Below are 25123 nucleotides of genomic sequence, written 5' to 3'. Positions count from 1 at the left end.
TTGCCGAATTCGGTGGGCTCGATGTTTTCCCCGTTCCCCGAGCCATATCCACAGCTGAACCCGATCTATTACATGGATGACCAAACGTCGAGTCGTACGACATTTGCTCAATTCTGAGATGGATCTACACTCTTCACCGGCGGGTACAAACATCCATGGTACATACACACGTCTGCTGACTGTGGAAAAAAACACCCGAGACCCCTCCTTCCTCATCGCTACACGCTGTTAGTAAGATTTAGGGTTTTCCAGACACGGTTCATCAGACCGAAGCGTGTGTAACACATGCATGCACCTGGATCCTTGGAGGCTCAACCGTACGAGGTTACCTTGTGCGTACGGCATTGTTAAAGGATCAAGGGGGAGGGAGGGAAGGGGAGTGGGGCCCAATTGTACCGCATAAAAAAATTGCTCAGAAAGGGTGAGTAAGGAAAAAATTGAGTTTTGGCTGCCACATGGTGACCTTTGGGGAGAGGGGGGGTGGCGAGAAGAATCTTTTTTGTTGGTTACAGCCCCGGAAGTTTGGGAGCGAAAAAAAAGCGGGTGAGAGGGCATTAAACAACGGTTTAGTGTAAGCCCTGCGAATGGAACTCGGAGGTTTTGCCGTGCTGAGCAGTTGGAATGTCCGTGTTTGTCATGCGAGAGGCGGCCACGGACTTGTTTCCGAAGTACCACACGGCCTAGTACGTAAGTACTACGTCCGTAAGTTTAAAGTACTAGTTACACCGGAAGTGGTGAACAGTCCACTCCCCACCAAGAGAACTTGGGAAGATACATAGTAAAGTATGCAGGTTGTCGCTACTAGTAACCGGCAGATCATGAGTTCGATGGCTACATACCATTCTTAGATCCTTACTACTAAAGTATTTTGTAGACGATCGGCCAAGGGACAGCCCTGTTTGCCGCGTCATTTTGCACGCTTCGGACGGAGACGTGTCCTGCTTACAGGATATTCATACTTGTTCTAAGCGCCTTCTCTGAGTATGACTCCATTACTTGTCGTGTCTATCTTATCACAATCGCTATGTCTCAGTCACGACGGAGTTGTTGCACACTCGCCAATAATACCAGTCAACCTTTCGCTTGATGGCGATCAACAGGGTCTTGACCGAATACGCGAGCCCATGCACGTACCGAAAGTGCACTTGTGACAGTACATACATAGAGAGCTATGTACATGCATACGGGATGTGCTTAGATGTTGTGACTACCGGCACATGTTTCGTACATAGAGACACTGAAAATGATAACCAGACTATTCTGTACATAGAGAAAGCAATCTTTACTACAAAACATCTGCACCACCGCAATATGATTTTCAATACAATTAGGATGCATAGATACAATCACTCTACATTGACAACAACAAAGTGAAAGGACAAGCACAATAATATTGGTGGTGTTGGGCGATCGTATCTCCAACTTTATCGGACGCCGGAGAGACTCAATCCATCAATCGGAGATAAATATTCGGTTGTCAGCGGGAGCTACTCTAGGTACAGTGTAATTCTTACTCTTTCTATACCCCAATCTGCAATACCCCCTTGCTAGTGGCCAATACACAAACCTTTGGCCTACCGCCATAATAAATTCTCTTGTGCCCTTGCCATAGGAGAGCAGCAACAGCGTCTACGTCTCCTTTGGTTAGTTCAGACCACACACACACACACACACACACATCACCTTTGAACAGCTGTGCTCAGTCTTATGTCTGTCACTACGGCGGCTTGTCTTTCTTTGTCAGTTGTTACTTCTTAGGTTATTTGGATCATCTATTGTCACACATTCCATCCACTTGCACGTGTGCCTCGTCCACTATGGCCTGAAGTTTCCCGAACATGGACGAGGTTATATATTTGCTGCCTGAAACCATGAACATGATGCTAACAGATGACTAGTAAGCATTTTAATTGACATATCCTGAAGAGCCAACCCTCTTTCGTAGCCCAGTCTAGCTCGAGTCTTACTTTGATTGAAGTTGTGCCGCATGCTTCGAGGCGACCTGGAAGTCGCATAGAATGAACTTCGTAAGAAAAAAAAAATACTGTCTACTTATACGCATTGCTCTAGAGGAAGTGAGTTGCGCTAATGCAAGCGTAATCCCTCTTATCCACTCTTCGTATAGTCCTCGGCCAGAAGACCGACTGGTAAGCCATTATCATAGTAAATATCTGTGAAACAATGACCGCTAACACTGCATCTCCGCTGCAGGTATCATATCTTTACTCCTATTCGTCTCGGCCAAAACAGCCGATCTCTCCAGCGAAACAAACGAGGAGAAATATACAAAGCACCGCAAGTATTGTTTTCGCCAGCCTATCAAATGAGCAGTTTGTCCTGAGAAACGAAACTGCAGTTGACGAATGCACCACGCTATTCACAAAACAACTAAAGAGAGCTCACTGCAAAGAAAGAAGCCAGATCAATCTATGCGAGTTGGATCAATTTTCTACGCCCACGACGTCCTTGGCTCCCGTCTTCTTCGGCCGCCCCTTTTGGCCACCTCGAGACCGGAGCCGACCGCATCGAGCCATGGAACTCCGTGCTCTTACCGTCTGATGAAGAACCCGCGCTGCATACAACCTCACAGTCCAGGAAATTAAGTCGCAGGAATACGTCCTCAGCACCTCCGGTTCACTTACAATGAAACGGTAAAGCATCTCCTGTACATTGGTGTGTGTGTGTGTGTGTGTGTGTATCAAAGAGGCTTTGCGCCCGTTTCCCATTGTAAGCTTTAAATTTACCTCGTGTCTCACCGTCGTAGGGTATCGTAATGAAGAGTCAGCATATCCCCGCGGGCTACGTTGTCAGAGTCAATCCGCATATGATTCAGTACAACCCCGAGTTTTTTTTGGCGACGATGCAGCAGAGTTCCGACCGGAGCGGTGAGTTGAGAGCCAGGCTAGCAATTTTGAGATGGAGAAGAATTTGCTTTCATTTGGTGCGGGCACGAGGACTTGTGTTGATAAGAATGTAAGTTGGGATCACCTTTTTGCTTTTCCGTACAAGTGGTTGGGAGAAAATAGATTCTTGGCATTGATATGTGCTGACTTCCTGTGTGAAATTTTAGATTGTATTGGTAGAGATGTACAAATTTGTTCCAGAGGTGCTGCGCAATTCTGAAATATACATAGCACATGGTCTTTTGAAGATGTGGAATGCAGGGTTCATAAGGCAGAACGGCCTTACAACGCGGATTGCAGAAGGCGTTTGAGAAATGATGTTTTTGTTATTGAAATATGATTGTAGTTTTCTTTGTTATAGGACTGTGCAAGAAATGCGTGGACTATAGGGATATGGATGTGAGACGTGCTGGGTCGAGTGATGCGATCTTTGCTACCCCAGACTTGACATGGATTGTCATTTCAGGTGCTGCTCATGACATCAGCCGAATGTGTAGGCTTGACGTCGCTTCCACTCGTAGCCGTACCATTGTTACGCTTCCAGAGGCGGAGTATCAGCATAGCAAGTCTGCATCATCCTTTCAGGATACCTTGTACCAGCAACCTCTGCCTCATCGCACGCCTGTCGGATAGCTTTCTCCTCCTCCTCAGTCAGCTGCACTTTGACACTTCCCACGTTCTCTTCCAGTCTTTTTGGGTTCGTAGTGCCTGGAATGGGGAAGATATCGTCACCCTGTGCCATGAGCCATGCCAGTGTCAGCTGTCCTGGTGTAACACTCTTTGCCTTTGCAATATCCACGATGCGATCGACAATTTTCAGGTTCTTTGGGAAGTTCTCCTTGCTGAATCGAGGCATCATGCGGCGAAAGTCAGTCTCATCGAAATCATCGGGGCTCTTGACAGCGCCGGTCAACATTCCACGGTTTAGTGGCGAGTAGGCAACCACGGCGACGCCCAGCTCGCGGCATGTCTTGAGTAGATTGGTCTGCTCGTTTTCGATCTCGAGGGAAAAGGGCGAGTACTCGACTTGCACGGCAGCGATTGGATGGACTTTGTGTGCCCTTCGCAAGGTGTCTGAGCTGACTTCAGAAAGTCCGAGATACTTCACTTTTCCGGAGCTCACAAGGTCGGCCATGGCCTTGACAGTAAGTTCAATGGGTGTCTTCTGATCCACGCGGTGACAGTAGTAGAGATCGACGTATGGAGTATCCAGGCGCTCCAGTGATTTCTCAATGGCAACCTTGACATACTCTGGGGAAGAGTCAAGTGCAGGGCCATCTTTGACGCCGAATTTGGTGGCAAGGAATATGTCTGCGCGCTTGGATGGGTTGGCTTTGAACCATTTTCCGATCAAGGGTTCGTTATCACCGTACCTGGAAGTGATGTTAGCACTTGTAGATCGGGGACGATGGAAAGCTTTGCAGTAGACTCACAAGTCAGAACTGTCCCAGAAACGTTCTCCTAGTTCATAAGCATGATCGAGGAGAGCTAGGCGTTCGTTGTCTGGTTTTGGTGGCCCGTATGCCATGGATAGTCCCATCAGGCCAAATCCCAGCCGATTAACCTGGGGACCATTGCGACCGAGCGGAGCGGTGGGAAGAGACATTGTGAATAGTATGGAGCTTTCTTTGAGCAGATGTTGTTGATGCGTGCTTTGGATATTGTTTGTCCTGTGACGACACGACTCCTTGGTCGATATATACGTCCTTTTCTTAGCGCAAGAATGTAGTATTGTGCGGCCAAATTTCCTCAGTCAAACAGTAGCACAACAGGGTCTGAGTGGGAGAGCGGACGAAATTAGGTATATTGCGTCTGTAGGTGGACAGCGTTTGACGGACCTAACAGCGTCTTGGCAAGGATGTTGCGTTAAGTCCGTAACACAGCCCCGCCTTCCATGAGCTCATAGTATGTACTCCGCAACACGTCAGTGAAGAAACAGGGCCGGCATGTTATTGCCTAGTAAATGGGCCGCCTTCTAGGGCAATGTGACTATTCATTGGCCACGTGTGTTATTGAAAAATCCCGACGCATTGGCATCAGCGTACTTACGACTGGGGGAAACGGAGATAGGAGTTCCGACAAGTGATGATTTTCTGTTCGTATCTCACAAGAAAATCGGTCGTATGAGTACAAAAATCGGATGCGCTCAATTACACAATAATGAACTTGTGCAACTTGTGATACATAGTCATGCTGGTGTCGAATTTGGAAGGACGGTTGCTCGAGAGTGCTGATACGCCTTGTAGCGGGTGATTCGATACTAGTAAGCGAGTTAGCGTCCGTCAAACTTCATATCAACTGTCCCGCTAGAACATGGTGATAAGCATTTGTAATACTGCCGTCACGTTACAGAGATTCGACATCCACACTACAGATGCCGTTGCTCATACACTAACAACATATTGCATTGACATCTAGCAGCTCATCATGACTGCCGACATACGCGACCTCAAACCCCTCAATATTCGGCCTGTCCAACATCAAGTACGAGACCCACCAGAAGCCGATCCGTTTGCCTTCGACCATCATGATGACAAGATACATGTCCTTTTGTGTGCTTCAGGATCGGTAGCGACCATCAAAATACCAAACATAATCAACGCGCTTGCAAAGCACACCAACATACAAATACGGCTTATATTCACGGCTGCCGCGACAAACTTCCTGCAGGGCCAAAGCGGCGAACAACCCTCACTAGAGGATATAGAGGCCCTGCCGAATGTACATGGAATATACTTTGACGAGGACGAGTGGAGAGAGCCATGGGTGCGCGGCAACAAGATCTTACACATTGAGCTACGACGATGGGCCGACATAATGGTCATTGCCCCCTTGAGTGCCAATGAACTTGCTAAGATTACCCAAGGCTGGTCGGACAACCTTCTTCTCTCCGTGGTTCGTGCCTGGGACACCACCGGTTTAATTGACCCTGTGAGGAGAATACCGGGCGTGCAGTGGCCGCAGCAAGAGGGGGGTATACAAAAGAAAAGGATACTAGTTGCACCAAGTATGAATACGGCAATGTGGTACCAGCCCATTACAAGCAAACAGGTGCGCATCTTGGAAGAGGAGTGGGGCGTCAAGAATGGAGGCTGGTTTGAAGTGCTGCAGCCAATGGAGAAAGAGTTAGCTTGCGGAGATATAGGAGGCGGTGCGATGAAAGATTGGAGAGAAATCATAGACGTGATTGAGGACAGGTTGGGCCTAGCGGCGCAAACTTAAGAGACGTGACTCTCCAGATAGATTGTCGTCCTCACAAGTCTTGAGAAGGGCATATGGATGCGCCCACAGTCTCCGTATACACCATCACCTCGCAAACACGATAGAATCCAATCTTCCTGTGAAGTTGAGATGCTGGCCTTGTGTGTCGAAGTGCAGCTTTCAGCACGGCGTTGGACAATACCAGGAATAACACGAGACTACTAACCATACAAAGTCGAACATAACGTAGGCAGTTACAATGTGAAGCGTTCATGTGCTGATTTATCATTAAGGAACAAACAGTCACTTTGTTGTGTGGTTCCAATACAGCCAGCAGATAAATTCCTTTGTAGTGTCTCTTGTGTTCTTGTAGTAAGAGCAATGCGCTAGTGCACTGGACAATGAAATCTCATCTTTCACTGTACGGATTGCATGTAGGGCATCAGCTTGATGCACAGGCACTTTGATCGAGTTGCAGCTAGTGAGCCTACAGAATCACATGAACTTTGATATGCCTTCACACATGTTTTGTTTGTGAAATGTTCAGAAAGACCAGTCCAGCGATGGCATTAGTCGTTTCGTCAGCTGCCGTTGTGTGCCCAACGAGCACAAGGCGTTGGGGCGAAGAGTCATGGCTTTGGGGGGCCAGAACATATCCAGCTATGCTTCATTAATCGTACGTTAGTCAAAGATCCATCATCAGCACACTTATTTTGTGGGCTCGAGGCTGAGAATAAGGTGGCTTGGTCTCGGGCTAGTAAGGCATCCTTCTGAGACTGCGGTTGCGATTGGCTTTGCACCCCTCAAAGAATCATACTTCTTTGCTTCAGCCTGGCTGGGGGCCGGAACGCCTCAGGCATGAACCGAAGTACGTAAAATGCTGATATTGTCATACTTGATGTGAGACAAAGGAGCCTTGTTCGACAGGCCGATGAGGCTCTTTGTAGGCTTGGCTAGTCGCAGGTCCAGCACGATACCCGTTGACTTCCACATGAAGCCAAATTCACAAGTAATCGCGCAGTCGGCCTAATACATGAAGGCGCTGTTTAGCGATTTCTCCTGCAGGATGCACGAGATGAGGTGTATTCTCGGTGTCTCGTGCATGTTGTGATACCCTGGAAGCTGAGCAAAATCCCTTGGCATGGCGCCAGCAAGCTCGTGTCTGTGCCGCTACCACGTCGGCGCAGTCCCCAATGACAGCACATTCGAACCAACCCGGCAGCCTCCACACTATTCTTGTTGACTCTCTTTCAACCACGGCATAGGCGGGCGTGACGGGCGCGACCGGTCGGAACAACGGCGCCTCGCATTGCTCGCTTGCCCGATTCCTGTGCCACGCTTGGCGCATGCCTAGTAGCCCTTTATCTCGGAGGGGCGTGAAGAGCTGAAGACATGAGAACAATTCGTGGACCAGCGCTGAGTACAACAGCGCCTTCTTTCGGGAATGAAGCTGACCGACACTTCTGCTTTCCCTCAGGGGAACAAGGGAAGATCGCCGGCGAGTTGATCCAGCAATCGCTATGATGCAATCGCATGTTTGAGCCAAGAGTTGGAAGCAAGATGCGGCGCCCAGCAACAATCTGGGGACAGGGCCCGTACCGCCAAGTGGTATGTGACATGCGCTCCAGACACTGACTGGAGGACAATTCATTTAGAGCGAAGCGAAAGTGGCTGGTGCATGTGGATCCCCCAAGCTGAACAGCGGACGAATAGACTAGCACATCCCATCCCTCCCACGGCATAGTGCGAGAGGCGTCTCCTTGTCAATCTGCACTTTAGGCAGACCGGCAGCCTATCTGGGAAAGAAAAGTAATTTGAGCGGCGTCTTTGCCTTCCTCTATTTTCGTTCAAGGTCAGGCGCCATGCTGCAGCCTTTCAGAGTAGACGTCGATTAAACCTAGAGCCTTTCACAGCCCCAGCGGCCAGTGTCCTTTTATTCACATACTTCTGTTCTTCTGCCCTTCAGCGGCATTCTCTTGGAGTTTAATTATTTGGTTGCTTCGACATTGCCCGATACCCTTCTTTGTTGGACCATCGTCGGCTTCCACCTCCGCACGTCCAATATGCTCAAGGGCGTATTGCTTGTGGCTTCTGCAGCATGGGCTGCAGCTCAATCTTCTTCTGAGCCTTGCGCAATTGTTGCCGCTCAACTGAGTCAAGCTACCAATATCGAGGCACAAGCCGCTTACGAATGTCTCGAATCTGTCCCTGTCGACGTCCAAGGCAATCGCCTTCTCCTCGACGAATTAAAAAACATATGGCAATTTCAGTCAGAACTCGCATGGCTGAAGAACCCAGGAAATGAGTGGGAGTGGGGTCCGTTAGATATTGAGGCGGAACTCGACAACATCAAAAGCAATCTTGACTCGTTTCCGTCCGAGTACGCTGTCCAACTCGCCATTCAGAACATCACCATTCGAACTGGCAACTTCCATTTCAACTACAGACCCGACATACTCCAGGTTTTCAAATTCCTACGTCCCTTCAATGTCGCTTCCATTTCCCAGGATGGTAAATCACTGCCCAAGTTGTACGTTGCCGACGACGTCTTGGCTCTGGCTCAAGGTAGCTCGGATGTCTCTGAGATTTCCAAGCTTAACGGTCAAGACCCCTATGCCTTCCTCCTATCTGTCTCATGGTCGCAGTACATTGATTCAGATGGCTTACTCAACAAAATGGTGGCTAAAGGAGATACGGACAACCCTGGTAGCTTCATGTTACAGAGCAAATACGACGGCAACGGTACAGAAGTCACGTGGGCAAACGGTTCAACAGTCTCTGTTACCAACATTGCCAGATCAGATGAAGACTTTTCGCGTGTTACCGATGGACAATCCTTTTTCGACGCATTCTGTACAGGCCGCCTTTTCGCCCAGCCAGCCACAGCCAGTACGAAATCCTCGACGGGTTCGCCAGAGACAGATAGTCAAGGGCCAAAAAGCCCCACGGGTCTCAGCTATATCATCTCTCCCGGCGCTCCTGAAGACCCTGTTCCCCGTATTCCTACTGGTATTTACCACCTCCGCAACAAGCGCCAGACTATCCCAAGTCCATATGCAGAAGCTATTGTGGAATCACAAAGTCAAGTTGTAGCCGGATACTACCTCAACGGAAACGGCTATGAAGATATCGCTGTGCTTAAGATTATTTCGTTCAGCAACCCCAGCTCTGACATCGACGAGTCGGATTTTAACAACGAATTCCAGGCCGTGGTCGCGAGATTCCTTGAAAGATGCGTAAGCGACAACAAGCAAAAACTCATCATCGACCTGCGTGAAAACGGTGGCGGCAACACCAACCTCCTCTTGGATGTCTTCATGCAGCTTTTCCCTGAAATGGTGCCCTTTTCTGGACAACGGTACCGGGCGACTGAGGCTTTTCTCAAGATCGGCGATGCTGTCAATGAGATTAGGGGTGATCCTTCCAAGGCGAGGACATTTACTCGTTTCACAGGGGGCGATATCGAGAACAGCAACATGTACAGGTACTGGTCTTGGTGGCATTTCCTTAATAGCGATGGAGCCGATTTCAAGGACTGGAATGACTTCAACGGACCTGTGAAACTAAACGGCGACAGCTTTACTTCGACCATGCGATACAACGTAAGTCCATACATTACATAAGTCCGTGATATTTTTTTCTATGCTAACAAAAACACAGTACACAGACGAACTCTCCATCCTCCCCGCAGGTTTCCGTTTTGTAAACGGCACCCGCCCAACCCCCTTCAACGCCTCCAACATCGTTATGTATACCGACGCCCTGTGCGGCTCCTCCTGTGCCTCCTTCCACGAAGAGCTCAAAAACATCGCCGGTGTCAAGGCCGTCACCGTCGGCGGTCGCCCAGAAAACAAGCCCATTCAAACCGTCACCGGCAGCAAAGGCGGTGAAGTCACGCCCCTCTTCTACTGGCAAATGTACGCTGAAGTAGCGCTGAACCTCAGCTCCCTCGCCGATCTCTCCGCATTCTCAGCCACAGACCCTGTACTTTCAGGTATTGCAAACACTCCGCAAATCATGACGCGCGCGGGCGACGAGTCCTCGCGGTTGCAATCGCAAGATCAGATTCGCAAGGGCGATGCGTCTGGTACGCCGCTGCAGTATATCTACGAAGCTAGCGATTGCAAGATTTTCTACACTGCGGAAACGTTCTTCGATCCCGATGCTGCGTGGAAGCAGGCGTGGGATGCGTTCCAGGATGAGGGTAAGTGCGTGGAGGGCAGCACGGGACATAAGAGTTCGTTGTCCGGTGGCTACAAGCCTTACGGCCCTGGTGAGCTGAAGGCGGAGGATCGGCCGCAGAGTAGTGCGGATGATGATAGGCCGGGAAGCGGCAGTAGTCAGAAAGATGCGGCAAGCAGTGTGAGGATTAGTGGGGTGGTGGTGGGTGTTGTGGCGGTGCTTGTTAGCGTTGTGATGATGTAGATTGAGTGACGGGTGCGACGGCATCTTTGTCACTTCTTTTTTAATGAGTAATGCTATTGTTAGTCCTGTTTTATGTAGGGAAATCATATTCCTATTCTGATCTGCATATTGCTTTTAGGTCAGATATGAAACTTCTGCGGTGTTTTTACTTTTCTGTAAGAGACGAAAAGAAACGAGGAACGAAAAGCAATATTTCCTCAACTAGGCTGTGATATTTACAATGATTGATCAAAACAAAATTCCGGTACCCATATCCATTCATCACCACCCACATTACTCATACCATAAAGTCCACCTACCAAAACATTACCATACAAAAATGCTCAAAACACCGCTCTATCATACACTACATAAAATCCCTCGCGCCGTCCCTTTCTTAGTTCGGCCGTAACACCACATCTCCGACGCAAAGCACTACATTCTTGAAGAACCGCCGCCACTCCAGCGGATCCCCACTAGCCTTCACAAACCTGACTTCCCAATACCCCGCGCCCTCATACACAGCCTTCTCAACCACCACATGTCCATTGAGTCCCTGACGCCGCCCATCTGCCATTTTAACGCGTATACTTGCGCTACCGAGCTGCTCTGCTTCTTCGATTTGGAGGGCAGAAAAGGACGGAGCTGGAACGCCAAGACGGTTCAAAGACGCAAGGAGCAAGGGGAGAAGAAGGGACAAAGGACGAGGGGATATAAAGCGGGCCATGGAGTAGGATGGGAGGATGTCGGCAAATTTGCGGGCGGCCTGGGTGAAGGTTAGGGGCACGCCAGGTTGAGAACTGAATTGTGTCATGCTGGGGTCTTGGGATAGGGCATCTTGGGTTGAGGAAGGGAGTTGCGAGAGGAAGGGCGTAGAGCTTATTTCCGGGTGATATATGGCTGCGTGGCCGGTTGTGGTGGGTTGCGAGGCGGACATGCCGTCATGGGTTGCAAGGCGTGGCGGCCGTTCCCAGTCGAAAGGTGTGTCGCCGGAGGGGGTTTCAGGCTGGGTAGAGGAGAGAATGTGGATGGCACTGGAACGACGGGGGTCGTTATCTATGTCAATGTCCATTGCATCACCGTCGTCTTGCGAGAATCCGCGTTGGGACTGGGTAGGTGGCCGTGTGAAATCGATGCGTAGATGGGAAAGCATCTGTGTCGCCAGACCAATCGGATTGGCATTCCGTCCCGAAGGCGTCAGATACGGGTTCTTACGCGTGAACCAAGGATGCGTACGCACTTCGTCCAGGGTAAAGCGCTGTTTTGGATCGACCTTGAGCATGCCTCGAAGCAAGCTGACAATATCAGGCGGAAGCTTAGCCCAAAGCTCATCAGTCGTATGGCCTCCAGTGTCGACATATTCCTTGAACTCTTCCGATCGCATTGTAGGCTCATCCCATGGCGTATTTCCAACAAGAAGAACGAACAGCACAACACCGCAACTCCAAATATCACACATGTTGGCTTCGTATCCCACGTCCAAGACATCCGCCCTCTTGCTTCGTCTCCCGCTGACGATTTCGGGCGCAATATAGGGTGGGGAACCACAAACAGTATTGCAAAGCCGTATTTGTCCATCTTTCTTGAATAGCGCAGCCAGTCCAAAATCGCTCAACTTCAAGTCTCCCTCTGCACTCAGCAGCACATTCTCGGGCTTAATGTCTCTGTGCGCCACACCCATGCTATGCATGTATGCGACGGCACTGACAAGCTGTGAGAAGTACAGATGCGCCACATCCTGACCAACGCCCTCGTCTGCTTCGATCTTGTCAAATAAGTCGCCTCCCTCTGCCAGTTCCATGGCTATCCATGTCCACAGTGCGTCCTCACCGGAGCCCAGGCAATGGATGATGTTATGGTGTTTACCGAGATGCTGATGCAATACAATTTCCATCTTGATCTGCTTCGGAGTGAGGCGGCCGGTGCGCAGGGCATGTTCTTTGTTGATGAACTTGATGGCGATGACGGGTTTCGGGGCATTGTGGGGTACGGCTTTGCGGATCCTAAGGCGGCGTTAGCAGGAAGACTTGACAGCATGAAGGCGGAGACTGACGAGGCGTATGCGCCTTGTCCAATAGTCTTGCTCACGAGGCGAAAGGGTAGATTTGTGGGTAGAGGGGCTGCCTGGCTTCCAGGCGGGGCGGGGCCCATTGTAGTGAGTGTGTTGTGTATAAGAGTTGGGCACTGGTCTGATCAAGGGTAAGTATGATTAAGCGACAGGACCAACGTATCGTCTGAAGTATGCTCGCGGTTCGTGGTGTTCAAAACTCGTCGCTATTCCCCAATCGCTCTCGTCCCTTCAGGCACCAACATCGCGTCACTGCGTGCAAAACACAGCGCACAGACGACAAGCCACGCGACGCGACAACGCCTGTTCACGTGACCAGCAGCGTCGTCACATACCATGTATTTTATCTGCAGGCATCTGTGTCGCAAATGAGTTTTGGTGACTGATTTCAGCAACTGTTTTCGAGTTGTACATACTATACATCTTTGCATCTTGTTACATACATAAGGCAGACTGATAACTTTGGCTGCAGCAATGCGCGCACGCGCTCTTAGTCACGTTGCACAAGACGGAGTACTCGATACCAATTTTCGAGATAGCAGAAGATGATTGGTGGGGATATTGAGTGTCTTTTGTCGCATGTTTATGTACAACAACTAACGGAGGGTTGCCGGACTTTGCCAATTGTGCCACGCTACTATCCCAAGGGTGAACAGTGATGCGTGTAAGCTATGCTCTTGCGGTAGTGCATTGGCTATCTTGTTTCCGATCATAATTCAAATTGCGGGTTGATGTCGTACGACAGCTTCGTAATCGTAGGCATTGATATTTGAAGGAAGGATGCACGTCGTCCGACCATGGGAAAGACCCGCTGCGCCATGGGCTCGTACCATATAGGTATAGCTCTTACCTAGATAGATCTCTCATGGTGCGTTTCGCTTTATCGGGTAACAGCTATACCTAATCAGGATAAAACTACATCATTTACAGATTAGTGCCACAATCATTTCCTCTCAACTTCGAGACATCGACATGTTCTTTCTTAAAAATATAGAGAGAAAAAGGGCATCTGAGAGGACTAGATTTGTATTCCAGGTGAAGACTTGAGAATATGTTTGGGTGACAGAAAATTGAGCCTAATCAGGTATAGTCATGATACAGCGCTGAAATCTCATGGTGCTGCGACTCCCTGGAATCTACGGATTTTGCCAGAAATTGCCTCTTTCGGCAACTGCCCATTCCTGCCATGTCGCGATCCCCAACGCTGACCTCACACCCGAGCCGACTTTCTTCCATATCGACCACCATCCCCGCTCCTGCGCCTAGGAGCAGCCCCGAGCTTCCAGATTGCTTTGGAAACTCCTCACACGCCGAATCGTAGAGGCATTGGCTTTTTGCCTACCCCAGTAAAGACCCCTTAAGCGTTGCGCCCACGAATTGCTGCAACTTAGCCATGGGCTTTACCACCGGCTTCGTACGTACTGTGTCCCTGCGACATCTTCTCGGCTAACCAATGCAGCTTGGAGGCGTCACCCTCACATCCGCAGTCCTGTATCTCACAATATCGCTGCACACACAAAACCGCGCAACGCAAGCTGCCCTGTTACGACAACAGCGCCGGGTGCTTGCCGAGTTCTACGAGCCCAAGAAGCCAGAGCCAGAGCCGACAAGCCGGGAGGCCCCAGTAGGGTTGGCGGAGATGGCAAAAGACCGCTGGAACAGGAGCCTCGAAGAGAGTGTCAAGAAGGTGTACAACACGGACTGGAGGAGAGTGCGCGAGGATGTTGAGGACAGGGCGAGCATCATTTTGCAGAAAATCAGGGACAGTACCAAATGAGCAAACAAACTGCTAGAATGGACCTGATGCATGCTTGGTGCAGGCGTAGGGAGCATGCGCTGCTGCTGCGATACCCTAATTGCACGTGTACAAATATGGGGAGCTTCTTATAATGAACAGCAGGTATAGATTTGTTTGATGAAAAACATCACTACAATGTTCAAAAATTCGTGCAGGCAGGCCTTGTATGTGAGGTTACCTGTGGCTCCATTCTCACTTCTCAGTTCCGCACTCACCTTCCCCGCTTCGTTCACTGCTATTGTTCCCTTGCGTTTGCGTAGCAACGCAAGACCGCGCTCTACCTACCTGTCACCTCTCGCTCGGCACCTCTCGCCCATCAAACGCGCCTTCCTTGCATCCAAGATTCTTCATCTCGCAGCGGGTGCCTCGCTTTTGCTACAGTATGGCCTCTCATGGCAAGGTCCTCGACCTCTTCGACGATCGCTATCTTGGACTACAGGACGTCGTTGGTAATGTCGAACCACTTCCCATGCTCGTACCATACGAAAGATACATGCAAAACCCTGTCGTATACAGTATGGATACAAACCATGCCATCTTCCTCGCACTCCTACAAGACTTTACAGAACGGAAGGCAAGGGAGGCGGGCAAAGAACTATGGACTTGGTACGTGCAGTGGAAGGTGAATCAGACTGCAGCTCGCCAACTTTCCGTCAACCCACACTACCTGAAGAAGCCTCGTCTCGACCAAGAACAGCCAAATTTGCCCACTGCGCAGCGATCGCGACAGAGCGCGCCCCCAATCACAGTTCGACCCCGCATCCTAGACCCAGAATTGATGCACGAGGAAGATATGTTGAGGATCCTGGTCGATATAATACAGGTGAACAGTGCTGTGGTGCCTAACTTTATCGAATTCTTGTACCGATGGATCGATTACTACGAGGGAGATGGGAGGGCGCTGAAGGCGGCATTGCATGAAGAGATTCCGAGTTTGTGGGATTTTGAGCACCACCCACTCATGGTCCCAGAAGATATCAAGAAGAAGATAAAGCAAGTAATTGAAGAGAGCAAAGATCCGAAGAACGAAACAGGTGATAAGACACCGACGCATAGCAACACAGAAGAACTTACCCAAAACTCACCTACGAAGAAAATGCGAAACAAACCAGATCTAGCAGCACTAGAACGAAAAGCAGAAGCAAGTGAACGTCTACAATACCGCGAAGTGCACTTTGGCATACAACCACCAAAGCTGAACGAACCTCTGCCACCTTTGATCAACATTCCTCAAGATTCGCAAAAACGCACAAAGTACTACGCTGCTTGCTTCAAGTCACGACAACGCGCCTTTTACATGCTTATGGAAGCTGGAGTCACCCCCCAACAGATCAGAGACTACAATCGATGTCAGAAGGAAAGTGTCAAGGATACTCCCTCAACTGGGGGAGAGGGCCTAAGGAACTACGAGAGAGACGCACAAATGGCGCAGAAAGTTTTTCAGGAGAAGGAACATTATGCAAAGAAGCAGAGGGAAATTGCTATCAGTGACAGGTTGGCTGTTGAGGCTCAAGTTGCTGCAAACGATGCAACGTCTGAAGAAGCATCGGGCGTTCCACTGATTCCTGTGACGCCGTCATACCCTCCTCGTCAGGATATGGCCGCACAGATGTTGCGCAAGATCCAGCAAGCCACAAACAAAACTGACCACAAAATCAACATAGTCCCTCAGCCTCTGGTGGGAATGATGAAAAGCGAGCTCTTCGAACGAGCAAAGGATAGAGAGATGGTATCCAGATATTTAGATGACATTCCCACAGGCCCAGCACAACGCCGTACCATTGTCCGTGAAGAAGAGGAGTATCATACAAGCGCTTCTGAGGATGAGAACATGTCCAACAGCTGCGATTTTGATAATGATGACGATAGTGGCGACGCAAGCGACCGATTGCGCATGGCTTCTGGATCATCACCATCGCCTCCTCCCAATCTTCCACAACTGAACTTGCCGCCGTTACACTCTCCCGACCCTCCTGTGCAAACCAATCAAGCATTTTTTCCTCCTACAGGACAGTCGGATGCTCACCAGCAGGCACATAGCCACGTCGGTTTCCCACCTCCATTGTCCATGCCTCCCACGACTCCTACGCCACATCAGGCAGCCTCAATGCCTTTACCCACCGCAAATTTCACTCCGTACATCGGCGTTTCTCCTTTGCAAGCTTATAATACTGGACCTCAGCATCAGCTGTCTGGGGGCTTTGGGGAATACAATCCTTTCACCATGCAAACACCTGGTGTAGGCACATATCGTCATTCTTTCTCATCTTCCATATTCGATGAGATGATCCAGCCAGATGGCTTTAATAGTTTCGGCGTTCTAGACAACATTGTCTCATACCCACCTAGATATGAGCCCAGACTACCTGCACCTCATCAGCCTCAACATCTCTTATTAGAATATCAGTCTTATAACCAGCAACCATATATACCTGCACCGTATCATGTGCCTTCTTATCCTGTCGCTCCGACCTTACCAAATCCATTTCAACCACCCGCATTTGCACATCAAGATCATGGCAACTACGCACCCGACCGTGGACAATCAAGTGAATCATCTACACTTCCAAACCAACCAGTCTTCAACGATCCCAACAGCAGATTTATAACAAACGGACAGCAACTACCCGCAAACGTACACTCCTACCCTCCTCTCTCTTTCCTTCACCCCCTCTCACCAAGCATCCACCGCACAGCACCCACCCCCATGTCCACCCTCGCCCCCTCACTTCTTGTAACCTCCCCCTTCGCTACCACCCACTCTGAAATCCCCATCCAAATCTATTTCCAGAAAATTGTCTTCCCTGCCAACGCGCTCGGCCCTGGCGGCGCTAAACTCGGCGACGGCGGCGTCCCCGAAACCGATGCATTCCTACTCGGCTACATACGTCCTGGAAGCGGCGAAATCGTGCTGAACAAAGCGATTTTCTTGCCGGTGGGTGTATGGAAAAATGCTACTGCAAGGGTGCGAAATGGGAAGTGTAAAGTTTTGGAGTCGTATCCCATACCGGGAGGCGATGTGGGTAGTTATCCAACGGGTGTAGCGCATCGAGCGGCATATGAGAAGGTGAAACAGGCGTTTGGGTTTATGATTGCGGCGCCAGCAGAGGTTAGGGAGAGGGAGGTTACGAAGAGATGGAGGACGAGCATGGGGCCGATGACGGAGAATGAACGGGGTGCGGTGTGGGAGGGTTGGGGGGTCGAGATAGATCGGCAGGTTAAGATGAGGAAGGAGGAGAGGATGGGTGCGGTGGTGCTTGATTCGATTATTGATGGGACGAAGGCGCGTAATTGGGAGCGGGAGAGGAGACAGAGGGAGATGAAGGAGTTGTTCGTCGACGAGGAGGAGGAGGCAGCGGAAGATGTGAACATGGAAGAATATGTGACGTTTGGGGATGGAGAGTGATGGCTTGATTGTATTTCTGAGGGAATGTGGGCGGGTGTTTAGATACATCGTCCACCGTCTACTTCGAGATTGACTCCTGTAATGAAACCTGCTTCTTTGCTTGCCATGAAGATGCACGCATTCACCACGTCGTCTACCTCACCGATGCGTCCCATGGGTACGTTGGATGTGAACTTTGTCCTATTCTCCGGCGTGTCTTCCATACCAGTGAAAGCGGAGAAGAGGCCCGTACCAGTGACCAAGGGGCAGATGGATACCACACGGATTTGATGTGGACCGTATTCTGCCGCAAGACCTTTTGTTGCCTGCTGCATGTCAAAAGGAATTCATGAGAAGAAAGGAAGTATGAGAAGGTACATTCCAAATAGCGCCTTTACTTGCATTGTACCATACAAGACCTGGTCTTGGCCTTGTAGCACCCACACTCGCTATGTTGATGATTACACCACCTTCGCCTCGCTTAATCGCTTGGTCAATCCAAGCATTGCATCCCAGATACACGCCCTTGACATTGACATCGAAAACCCTGTCGAATTCTTCTTCGGTAACGTCCGAAGTTGGCTTGTTTGTGTACGACCAGCCCGCGTTGTTTACGAGTATGTCGCAACGCCCGAATTTCTCAATGCAGGCTGCTATACTTGCTTTCCAGTCGGCTGACTTCGTCACGTTCATTTGGTGGAAGGCTAGCGAAGAGGGATTTGCAGAACATGTTTCTTGGCCGCCAGCAGCGTTGATATCGCAGACGAGAACTTTGGCGCCTTCAGAGGCCATGCCTTTGGATATCCCGGCGCCGAAACCGGAGCCGCCGCCTAAGAGGTGGTGTTAGTAAGAGTAGTAGGTGATAGAGATGTCTTTTTTACCTGTGACAAGGGCAACCTTGCCGTCTAGTCTGCCCATGGTGACGATTGAGAGTGGTTGTTGGAGGTGAAGTATGGGGAGGAACTCGTGAATCAATCGCAATTAGCAACAACGGATAAGTATCGGATTCAAGAGTCAGGTGCCAGGCAGATGGGACACCAGAGCAGTTGTATTGCAAGAACGGACAGCGCGCCCTCTTCTTTCACTTGTTTTAAACCCCATATCCTGCCTTAGACATCGTATATCCACTAGTTATCACGTTCCGATGACCAATACTCGGAACGACGGTGTTGCAGGAATGAGGGGTAAGGATGATGCCCCGCATAGAGTTAACGTATCGTTCGAGGACCACCGTGGTTCAGACCAATCAGACGCCGTTCTCGCCGAACGTCTCAGTTGGATCTATACTCTTGGCTTACTAGAGGTCCTTGAATAGCCGGGTGCATTAGGCCAGTGACTCGTTCAGTTCCTGTAGTTGGACGGGTCATCTCGGGGACCGGGACGGTCACAACATTGATGCACTTTCCCGCCGGACCGGCCATTCTTACACACTCACCGACACCTTCATATGGCCTCTGCTTAGGATCATTCTTGAAACATTCAGAGTCGTGGTTCTCAATTTTTGAAAAGTATCTTCCGGCGCGAACAGCCTTGAGGCTTCAGTACTCGCAAGCACTTCTTGTAGTCAACGCAATAATGGGCTCGGAAAGCAAATATCAGCTGCCATTCAAGGTCCGAAAGATCTGTCACCATGGTATAGACTGCTCGAACTGACATTCAAAAGCTGAATAATCCAGATCTTCTTCACAACCTCTCTTTTGTGAATGGTGACTGGGTGCAAGCAAAATCAGGCAAGACATTCGAAGTTGTTGGTAGGTCACTAGATTGATGCCCAAGGACCATGTACTGACACCAAGGAAAGACCCTGGAACTGGAAAACCATGGATCGAATGTCCCACAAACGATGCATCTGATGTTGAGAATGCTGTTAAGAGCTCATACGACGCTTTCCAGAAATATAAGAATATCAGCCCTCGACAAAGGTCACAGATGCTGTTCAAGTGGGACGCTCTGATCAAGGAAAACAGGGAAGACATAGCAACCATTCTTGTATACGAGACCGGAAAACCGAGAGCCGAGGCGTATGGCGAGATTGATTATTCCACAGGATTCACGTGGTGGTTCGCTGGAGAGGCTGAACGCATCCAAGGAACTGTCTTTACACCTGCGCTCCCGAATCGACGTGTCTTCACCATCAAACAACCCCTCGGTGTGTCTGTCGCGTTAGTACCTTGGAACTTTCCCATTGCAATGATCTTGAGGAAAGCAGGTGCTGCATTAGCTGCCGGATGCACAATGATTGTCAAGCCTAGTCCAGAAACACCGATTACAGTGCTCACATTGGCATACCTTGCACAGAAGGCTGGTTTCCCCAAGGGAGCACTAAACGTGTTGACCACGGATCTCGATAAGACCCCAGAACTCAGTGAAGCATTATGTCGGCATCCACTCGTAAATAAGGTCACTTTCACGGGTTCGACGCGTGTTGGAAAGCTCGTTGCTAGGATATGTGCAGACAACTTGAAGAAAGTGACATTGGAGCTGGGAGGCAACTGTCCTGTCCTGATCTTTGACGATGCAAACATTGAGCAGGCTATGAGCCAAATCTTCGCCCTGAAATTCCGTCATGCTGGACAGGCTTGCATTACCGCGAATCGTATCTACGTGCAGTCTGGTATTTTCGACGCGTTCCTTCAGCGTTGGAATGCCGAGACTCAAAGGCTTGTAGTTGGCCATGGTGCTGACGAGAAGACGACAATGGGGCCGGTAACGACACCACGAGGGATCGAAAAGGCGCTTGCTCTCGTGGAAGATGCAAAGAATAAAGGTGCTAAAATACACACGGGTGGCAACAAGGTTGAGAAGGACGGTGGTTACTTCTTCGAACCCACAGTCATTTCTGGTGTCACACCTGACATGGATCTTGCTACAGAAGAGGCTTTTGCGCCAATCTGTACATTCATCAAGTTCGACACGGAAGACGAGGCGGTAAAGGCTGCCAATGATACCAGCATGGGCCTTGCCTCATACTGCTTCACGAAGAACGTTGACCGGTTATGGAGGCTGTTTGAGAACTTGGAGGCTGGTATGATTGGACTCAACACGGTATGTTGCATGTTGTTGAACGTCAAAGTTAACTAAATAGGTCACTAATAATATAATAGGGAAATGGATCTGCTGCAGAGTCGCCATTTGGTGGCATAAAACAGAGCGGTTATGGTAAGGAGTCCGGAAAGGATGTCGCAGTGAACGAGTACCTCATCACCAAGACCGGTACCTTCACGTTGGAGGAGCAGTATTAGCCACCGCAAGCATAGTATCGTGCGACGCTTCAAGATGTCTGTCTGGAGCACCGTCTTCGTGTTTGACCCTAGTTAGCTCCCAGAAACAATGATCGTAACTGTGGTTGTCTCTCCGTAGCGTGTAGTGGGCACGTCCCCGACCCGTGCTTTCTCCGCGTTTGACCATGGCCTTGATATATATATGTACCCACCTGCGCCAAAGCCTGCTTACTGGTTACCGCTTTTGATCAAGCGGTACTGCAGGTCATTGTCGTGCACACACCGCACGCCCACACCGCATACTTCACGTGATTGTGTTAGTGCCCGCCTCTGGAGCTTACTGCGGCGCGCTTGTCACGTCGCTGGCTGTCCAGTCTCCAACAACACCTCCGCCCTACGCAATTCCCACATAATCGCAGAGCCCCACTGCACACTCCCGCCATCATGGACGACACAGATATGACAGATGTCGCCTACGACATTGAAATTGATGTTGGACCGAACGTTGAACCCGTAGCGCAACAACAGCCACAGCAAGTTGCTCAGGTGAGCTCAGCAGAACGTCGTAATGCATACGGCGCAATCATCTGACAAGATTCTCTCGTGGCAGAGCAACATAGCAGAAACCGAAGGCAGCATACCTGCAGCTTACCTGGAGGACATTGTGATTCACGAGCCATGGCCCGAGTCGATAAATCTCCAAGGCGTGAGCGACTTCGACCCCAACGACCCATTGTACTGGGCCATGGAGCATTGCCAGTCAGAACCACGCGTCAAGCAACTGCGCTGGGTCAACGACAACTCGGTCAACCTTGAATACTACACAAAGGAAGATGCCGCGCTGGCCTTGAACTTGCTCACGCATCCCGATACCGGTGATACCAGCAACCTTTCTCTGCAGGCGCCTCGCAAGGCAAAGCCATACTCGAAGAAGCCAAACAGCATTCTTTCGGTCAGACAGTCCAATGCTGGAGATCAGAAGCCAAGGGGTGCGGCGACGAGAAGCAACTATTATCAGCGCAATCCAGATGTTGCGGGAAATCGCCAGCGGGAGCCGCGACGAAGGCAACCACCCAAGAAGGACTTTTTAGACTATGGAGACGAAGAGATGGGGTCCCGTGAGCGCAGCAGGAGGAGAGACAGTGGAGACGAGTCCATGGGAGATTCGGGTGTTGACCGAAGGGGCCCGCGGAGAAATGGACGAGACACCCGCGACAATCGCGGTCGAGGCAGAGGAGACCGTCAATCTACTGGCAGGTTCCGAAGCGACAACCAAGGCAAAGACGTCGACTCTTACAGGCCAGGATCGAGAAGGTATCTCTACAAGTATCTGGCGCATCAATCTCTATACTAACAGAAGCCAGTCCCAAAGAACCGCGTTTTGGTCGTCTACGAGGGCGCAGTGCCTCCCCCGCCTCAGACGAAGAAGGCGACGGTCGATTCGGATTCGCAGAGGACGCAACGCACGCAGGCCGCAGCCGGTACCGTAGCCGCAGCCCTGGTCACAACAACCGACGTCGGCGTGAAGCTAGCGCTGACCGATGGACGCATGACCGCGCAAACTACGATCGTGCTGGAGGAACTACAGGCGGAGGCCGATGGCAAAAGGACGCCTTCTTCGTGGACACCTCGCCCATGGGCAATCACCACCGGTCGAATGCAATTGATGTGAAGCGAGGAAGCGGTGCATCATTGCTCTCGCGCATGACAAAGGATGGCCAACCTGTAGCCCCACAGCACAAGCGTTCTCTCGCTGATAGAATCACGCGCGACGATGACGACGACTCGGAAGGAGGATATGGACGATTGAAGAACGATTACCGTGACCCCAACGTCACCGACTTTTCTGAGCCAGCACGGCCTCGTCGCGGTCTTGCAGATCGTATATCCCGCGATACTGACATGAGTATTCGCGGACAGGGACGATCGCACAGCCAAGAAGGCATCAATATTCGTGGTTCTGCTGAGCGTTCCGCGGGTGGAATCAATATACGGGGTGTAGCCAGTGGTGCTTAGAGTAATACCTACTATCACTGTTGGCCGTAGTCTGAATCGTTGTGAAGGATCCTATCTTAGTATGAAGTGGCCGGGCAAGGGCAAGGCAGATTGCTTGTAGCATACATCATCACATTTGCCCTGAGCGTTTATCCTCTATCTGTTTCTTGAACCATTGCGATGGGTGGGCAGCATACCAAAAGAAATACATTTTCATTCCTGTCTGTTCATCATCAAGGGGTCAAAGGCATGGAAAGCTCATCGTCGGGCTGCACAGTTTAATTGAAATTGGCATACACACAGCTGTATACATGCTCAAGTCTATAAGATAGTAGTGTCTGAAAAAGAATGGAAACAATGTCGAGCCCACATAGGGAAACCCCCCCCCCCCCCCCCTCTGGATACCGAGAAACAATTGCTACCGTACAATCTGAATAGCAATGTGCTTTCGCACGCCAAATTTACAGAAAGTTAAAAAACTGCTAGGGCAATTCGAACGTATTCGCTTTAGGAATGCAGGGTTTTGGCAGTTTCTGCATACAGAGATGGCGGTTTATCCACTGTGCATAGCTTTCGTCAAAGCCAACCGCTTGCTGTATGGACTCAGACTGCGCTCCCTGGGAGCTGGTGGAGGCGCTGCCTGCACCGGAGGTGCAGAAGGATACCCCTCGAACCTATTCCTCGCAATTCCACTCGGACTCACACGTCTCCTCCCCCCGTTCCTCGCCTCGCGCGGGCTTCGCGACCGGCGCAGGGCTCTACGCTTCGAAAACGGACTGGGGCTGCGATCGCGACTATCGCGGTAGGGCGAACGTGAACGCGAAGACGGGCGCTTCGCTGATGGAGGAGGCGAGGCTTCCCATCTGGCTCCTGGCGCGGCCCCGTTGGGCGCGGGGTGTCGCTCATCCGAAGTGTCCATGGGATCCGCGCTCCCGGATCGTGACCGCGAAACCGAGTACCGCCGGCCCGGCCGCTTTCTGTCTCGTCTAGTGCTGCGACTGCGGCTACGTGACCGGACGCTACCGCCCATGCTGTGTGGTATCCTGCCTCGAGCAGTCTCAAGGGATGTTTGCATACGTGCTGATCTGGATCTCGACTGTGATCTCGTTCGTCGGCGGCCGCGCTCGTCGGGGCTGAACGAGCTCATGCGTCGTCGGATATTTCTATCGCCCTTGTCTGAGTCTTGTGAGGCGCGCGAGTTGGTTGAGACTGATCGTCTGCTTCGTTTGCGTAGGGCTTTGTCGTCGTGGTCTCGGCGTCTTGCGTCATGGTATTTTCTGCGTGGTGGTGAACGGGATCGTGACCGTGATCGGTTGGTAGATATGGTGGAGACGGAGTCGACAGACGATGTAGAGGGCGAGCGTGCGTGCTTGCGCTCGTCTTCTTTTTTCTTCAGAATCTCGTCGGCGATGCCTTTCTTCCGCACTAGATCCTCTGGTACCTCGGTGGTGAGTTTAGGCTTCAGTTTGGGGTTGAGCAGTTGCTGTGTCCTGGATGGGCGCGACTTGTAAGGGCGCTCCTGGGCAGGGGCTTTACACTCGTAGCTGTAATGTCCACGTTGCAAGCATTTCTGGCAGAGAGTGTCGGCTGAAGCCTTGGAACGGCCAGCACCTGGGCGACGGAACATGGTCGAGTTTGTCGGGCGGCTGCTATGGTGTTTCCGTTGTTGTGTATACTACCAAGGGGAGACGACCGGCAAAGGCAGCACAGTACGCGACTCCTTAGGCGTCAGCACGGCGACGGGCGAAGAAGCAATTAAACGTCGCCAAGTTCAATCTTCTTTCTGTCACTTTCCAGCAAAGGGAACGCGACCAGCCTTGTTCGCGATAGGTAAGGCGCTGATGCGCTTTGACCGGGACATTCGGTGGAGAGCATGACTAAGCGCACCCACCCACTTGCGGCTTCATCATCGCTTCTGTGCCCTTCACACGCCTCGCCCTGCACCCCGCATACCAGCCTGGTCGCCGCACCCCCTACCCGACGCTCTACCCAGCTGCCCACTCGATCCGCCGCACGCATTTCTTGTTGCGTCGTGTCTCCGGGTGCGTAGTCGCTTGCCCGACGCTCCAAGCTGCCCTTGGGATCGCAAGCCTGGCGTCAAGGCTACTTCACCGCAGTCGTCGACGACCACTCCATTCCCACATCTTC

The 25123-nt window shown here is 50.9% G+C and overlaps 10 protein-coding genes across 10 annotated transcripts; 5 read left to right on the top strand and 5 right to left on the bottom strand.

Annotated features, from left to right (window-relative positions):
* Positions 1-3207: 3207 nt before the first annotated feature.
* PSV08DRAFT_273833 (NADP-dependent oxidoreductase domain-containing protein) lies at positions 3208-4736 on the bottom strand. The gene is made up of 2 exons (XM_014221370.1): positions 4337-4736; positions 3208-4276 (listed from the first exon to the last, which is right to left on the bottom strand). The coding sequence occupies exons 1-2, from the start codon at positions 4507-4509 to the stop codon at positions 3436-3438; spliced, it is 1014 nt and encodes a 337-aa protein (XP_014076845.1). The 5' UTR covers positions 4510-4736; the 3' UTR covers positions 3208-3435.
* Positions 4737-5235: 499 nt separating this feature from the next.
* PSV08DRAFT_273818 (flavoprotein) lies at positions 5236-6388 on the top strand. The gene has a single exon (XM_014221369.2). It carries the CDS (start codon positions 5331-5333, stop codon positions 6123-6125), a length of 795 nt encoding a protein of 264 aa, XP_014076844.1. The 5' UTR covers positions 5236-5330; the 3' UTR covers positions 6126-6388.
* Positions 5858-6383, bottom strand: PSV08DRAFT_273822 (uncharacterized protein). Its single transcript, XM_066092527.1, has one exon. It carries the CDS (start codon positions 6376-6378, stop codon positions 6157-6159), a length of 222 nt encoding a protein of 73 aa, XP_065949553.1. The 5' UTR covers positions 6379-6383; the 3' UTR covers positions 5858-6156.
* Positions 6389-7802: 1414 nt separating the features above from the next.
* On the top strand, positions 7803-10660 carry PSV08DRAFT_196670 (uncharacterized protein). Its single transcript, XM_014221367.2, has 2 exons — positions 7803-9706; positions 9765-10660. Exons 1-2 carry the CDS (start codon positions 8168-8170, stop codon positions 10527-10529), a joined length of 2304 nt encoding a protein of 767 aa, XP_014076842.1. The 5' UTR covers positions 7803-8167; the 3' UTR covers positions 10530-10660.
* On the bottom strand, positions 10649-12990 carry PSV08DRAFT_217401 (kinase-like domain-containing protein; the record flags this gene model as incomplete). Its single annotated transcript, XM_014221366.2, has 3 exons — positions 10649-12511; positions 12562-12697; positions 12912-12990. The coding sequence occupies 3 exons, from the start codon at positions 12988-12990 to the stop codon at positions 10906-10908; spliced, it is 1821 nt and encodes a 606-aa protein (XP_014076841.2). The 3' UTR covers positions 10649-10905.
* Positions 12991-13798: 808 nt separating this feature from the next.
* Positions 13799-14391, top strand: PSV08DRAFT_29208 (uncharacterized protein). The gene is made up of 2 exons (XM_014221365.2): positions 13799-13990; positions 14036-14391. Exons 1-2 carry the CDS (start codon positions 13970-13972, stop codon positions 14351-14353), a joined length of 339 nt encoding a protein of 112 aa, XP_014076840.1. The 5' UTR covers positions 13799-13969; the 3' UTR covers positions 14354-14391.
* Positions 14392-14756: 365 nt separating this feature from the next.
* Positions 14757-17780, top strand: PSV08DRAFT_368823 (uncharacterized protein; the record flags this gene model as incomplete). The annotated part of the gene is made up of 2 exons (XM_066093151.1): positions 14757-16207; positions 16415-17780. 2 exons carry the CDS (start codon positions 14757-14759, stop codon positions 17778-17780), a joined length of 2817 nt encoding a protein of 938 aa, XP_065949552.1.
* Positions 17766-18938, bottom strand: PSV08DRAFT_399611 (uncharacterized protein). Its single transcript, XM_066093581.1, has 3 exons — positions 18641-18938; positions 18138-18589; positions 17766-18085 (listed from the first exon to the last, which is right to left on the bottom strand). Exons 1-3 carry the CDS (start codon positions 18675-18677, stop codon positions 17819-17821), a joined length of 756 nt encoding a protein of 251 aa, XP_065949551.1. The 5' UTR covers positions 18678-18938; the 3' UTR covers positions 17766-17818.
* Positions 18939-19290: 352 nt separating this feature from the next.
* On the top strand, positions 19291-23356 carry PSV08DRAFT_407819 (succinate-semialdehyde dehydrogenase). The gene is made up of 7 exons (XM_014221362.2): positions 19291-19370; positions 19423-19510; positions 19561-20804; positions 20864-20982; positions 21355-21526; positions 21591-22294; positions 22345-23356. Exons 1-7 carry the CDS (start codon positions 19335-19337, stop codon positions 22994-22996), a joined length of 3015 nt encoding a protein of 1004 aa, XP_014076837.2. The 5' UTR covers positions 19291-19334; the 3' UTR covers positions 22997-23356.
* A 9-nt stretch (positions 23357-23365) lies between these two features.
* PSV08DRAFT_385865 (zinc knuckle-domain-containing protein) lies at positions 23366-24785 on the bottom strand. Its single transcript, XM_014221360.2, has one exon. It carries the CDS (start codon positions 24600-24602, stop codon positions 23529-23531), a length of 1074 nt encoding a protein of 357 aa, XP_014076835.1. The 5' UTR covers positions 24603-24785; the 3' UTR covers positions 23366-23528.
* Between the last annotated feature and the right edge of the window lie 338 nt (positions 24786-25123).

This window comes from Bipolaris maydis (genome assembly GCF_028858645.1).
Source record: "Bipolaris maydis strain C4 unplaced genomic scaffold PSV08scaffold_3, whole genome shotgun sequence".
In the NCBI taxonomy this organism is placed as follows: domain Eukaryota; kingdom Fungi; phylum Ascomycota; class Dothideomycetes; order Pleosporales; family Pleosporaceae; genus Bipolaris; species Bipolaris maydis.
The sequence above is the reverse complement of the archived record's forward strand: the minus strand, read 5'-3'. Positions and strand labels throughout refer to the sequence as shown.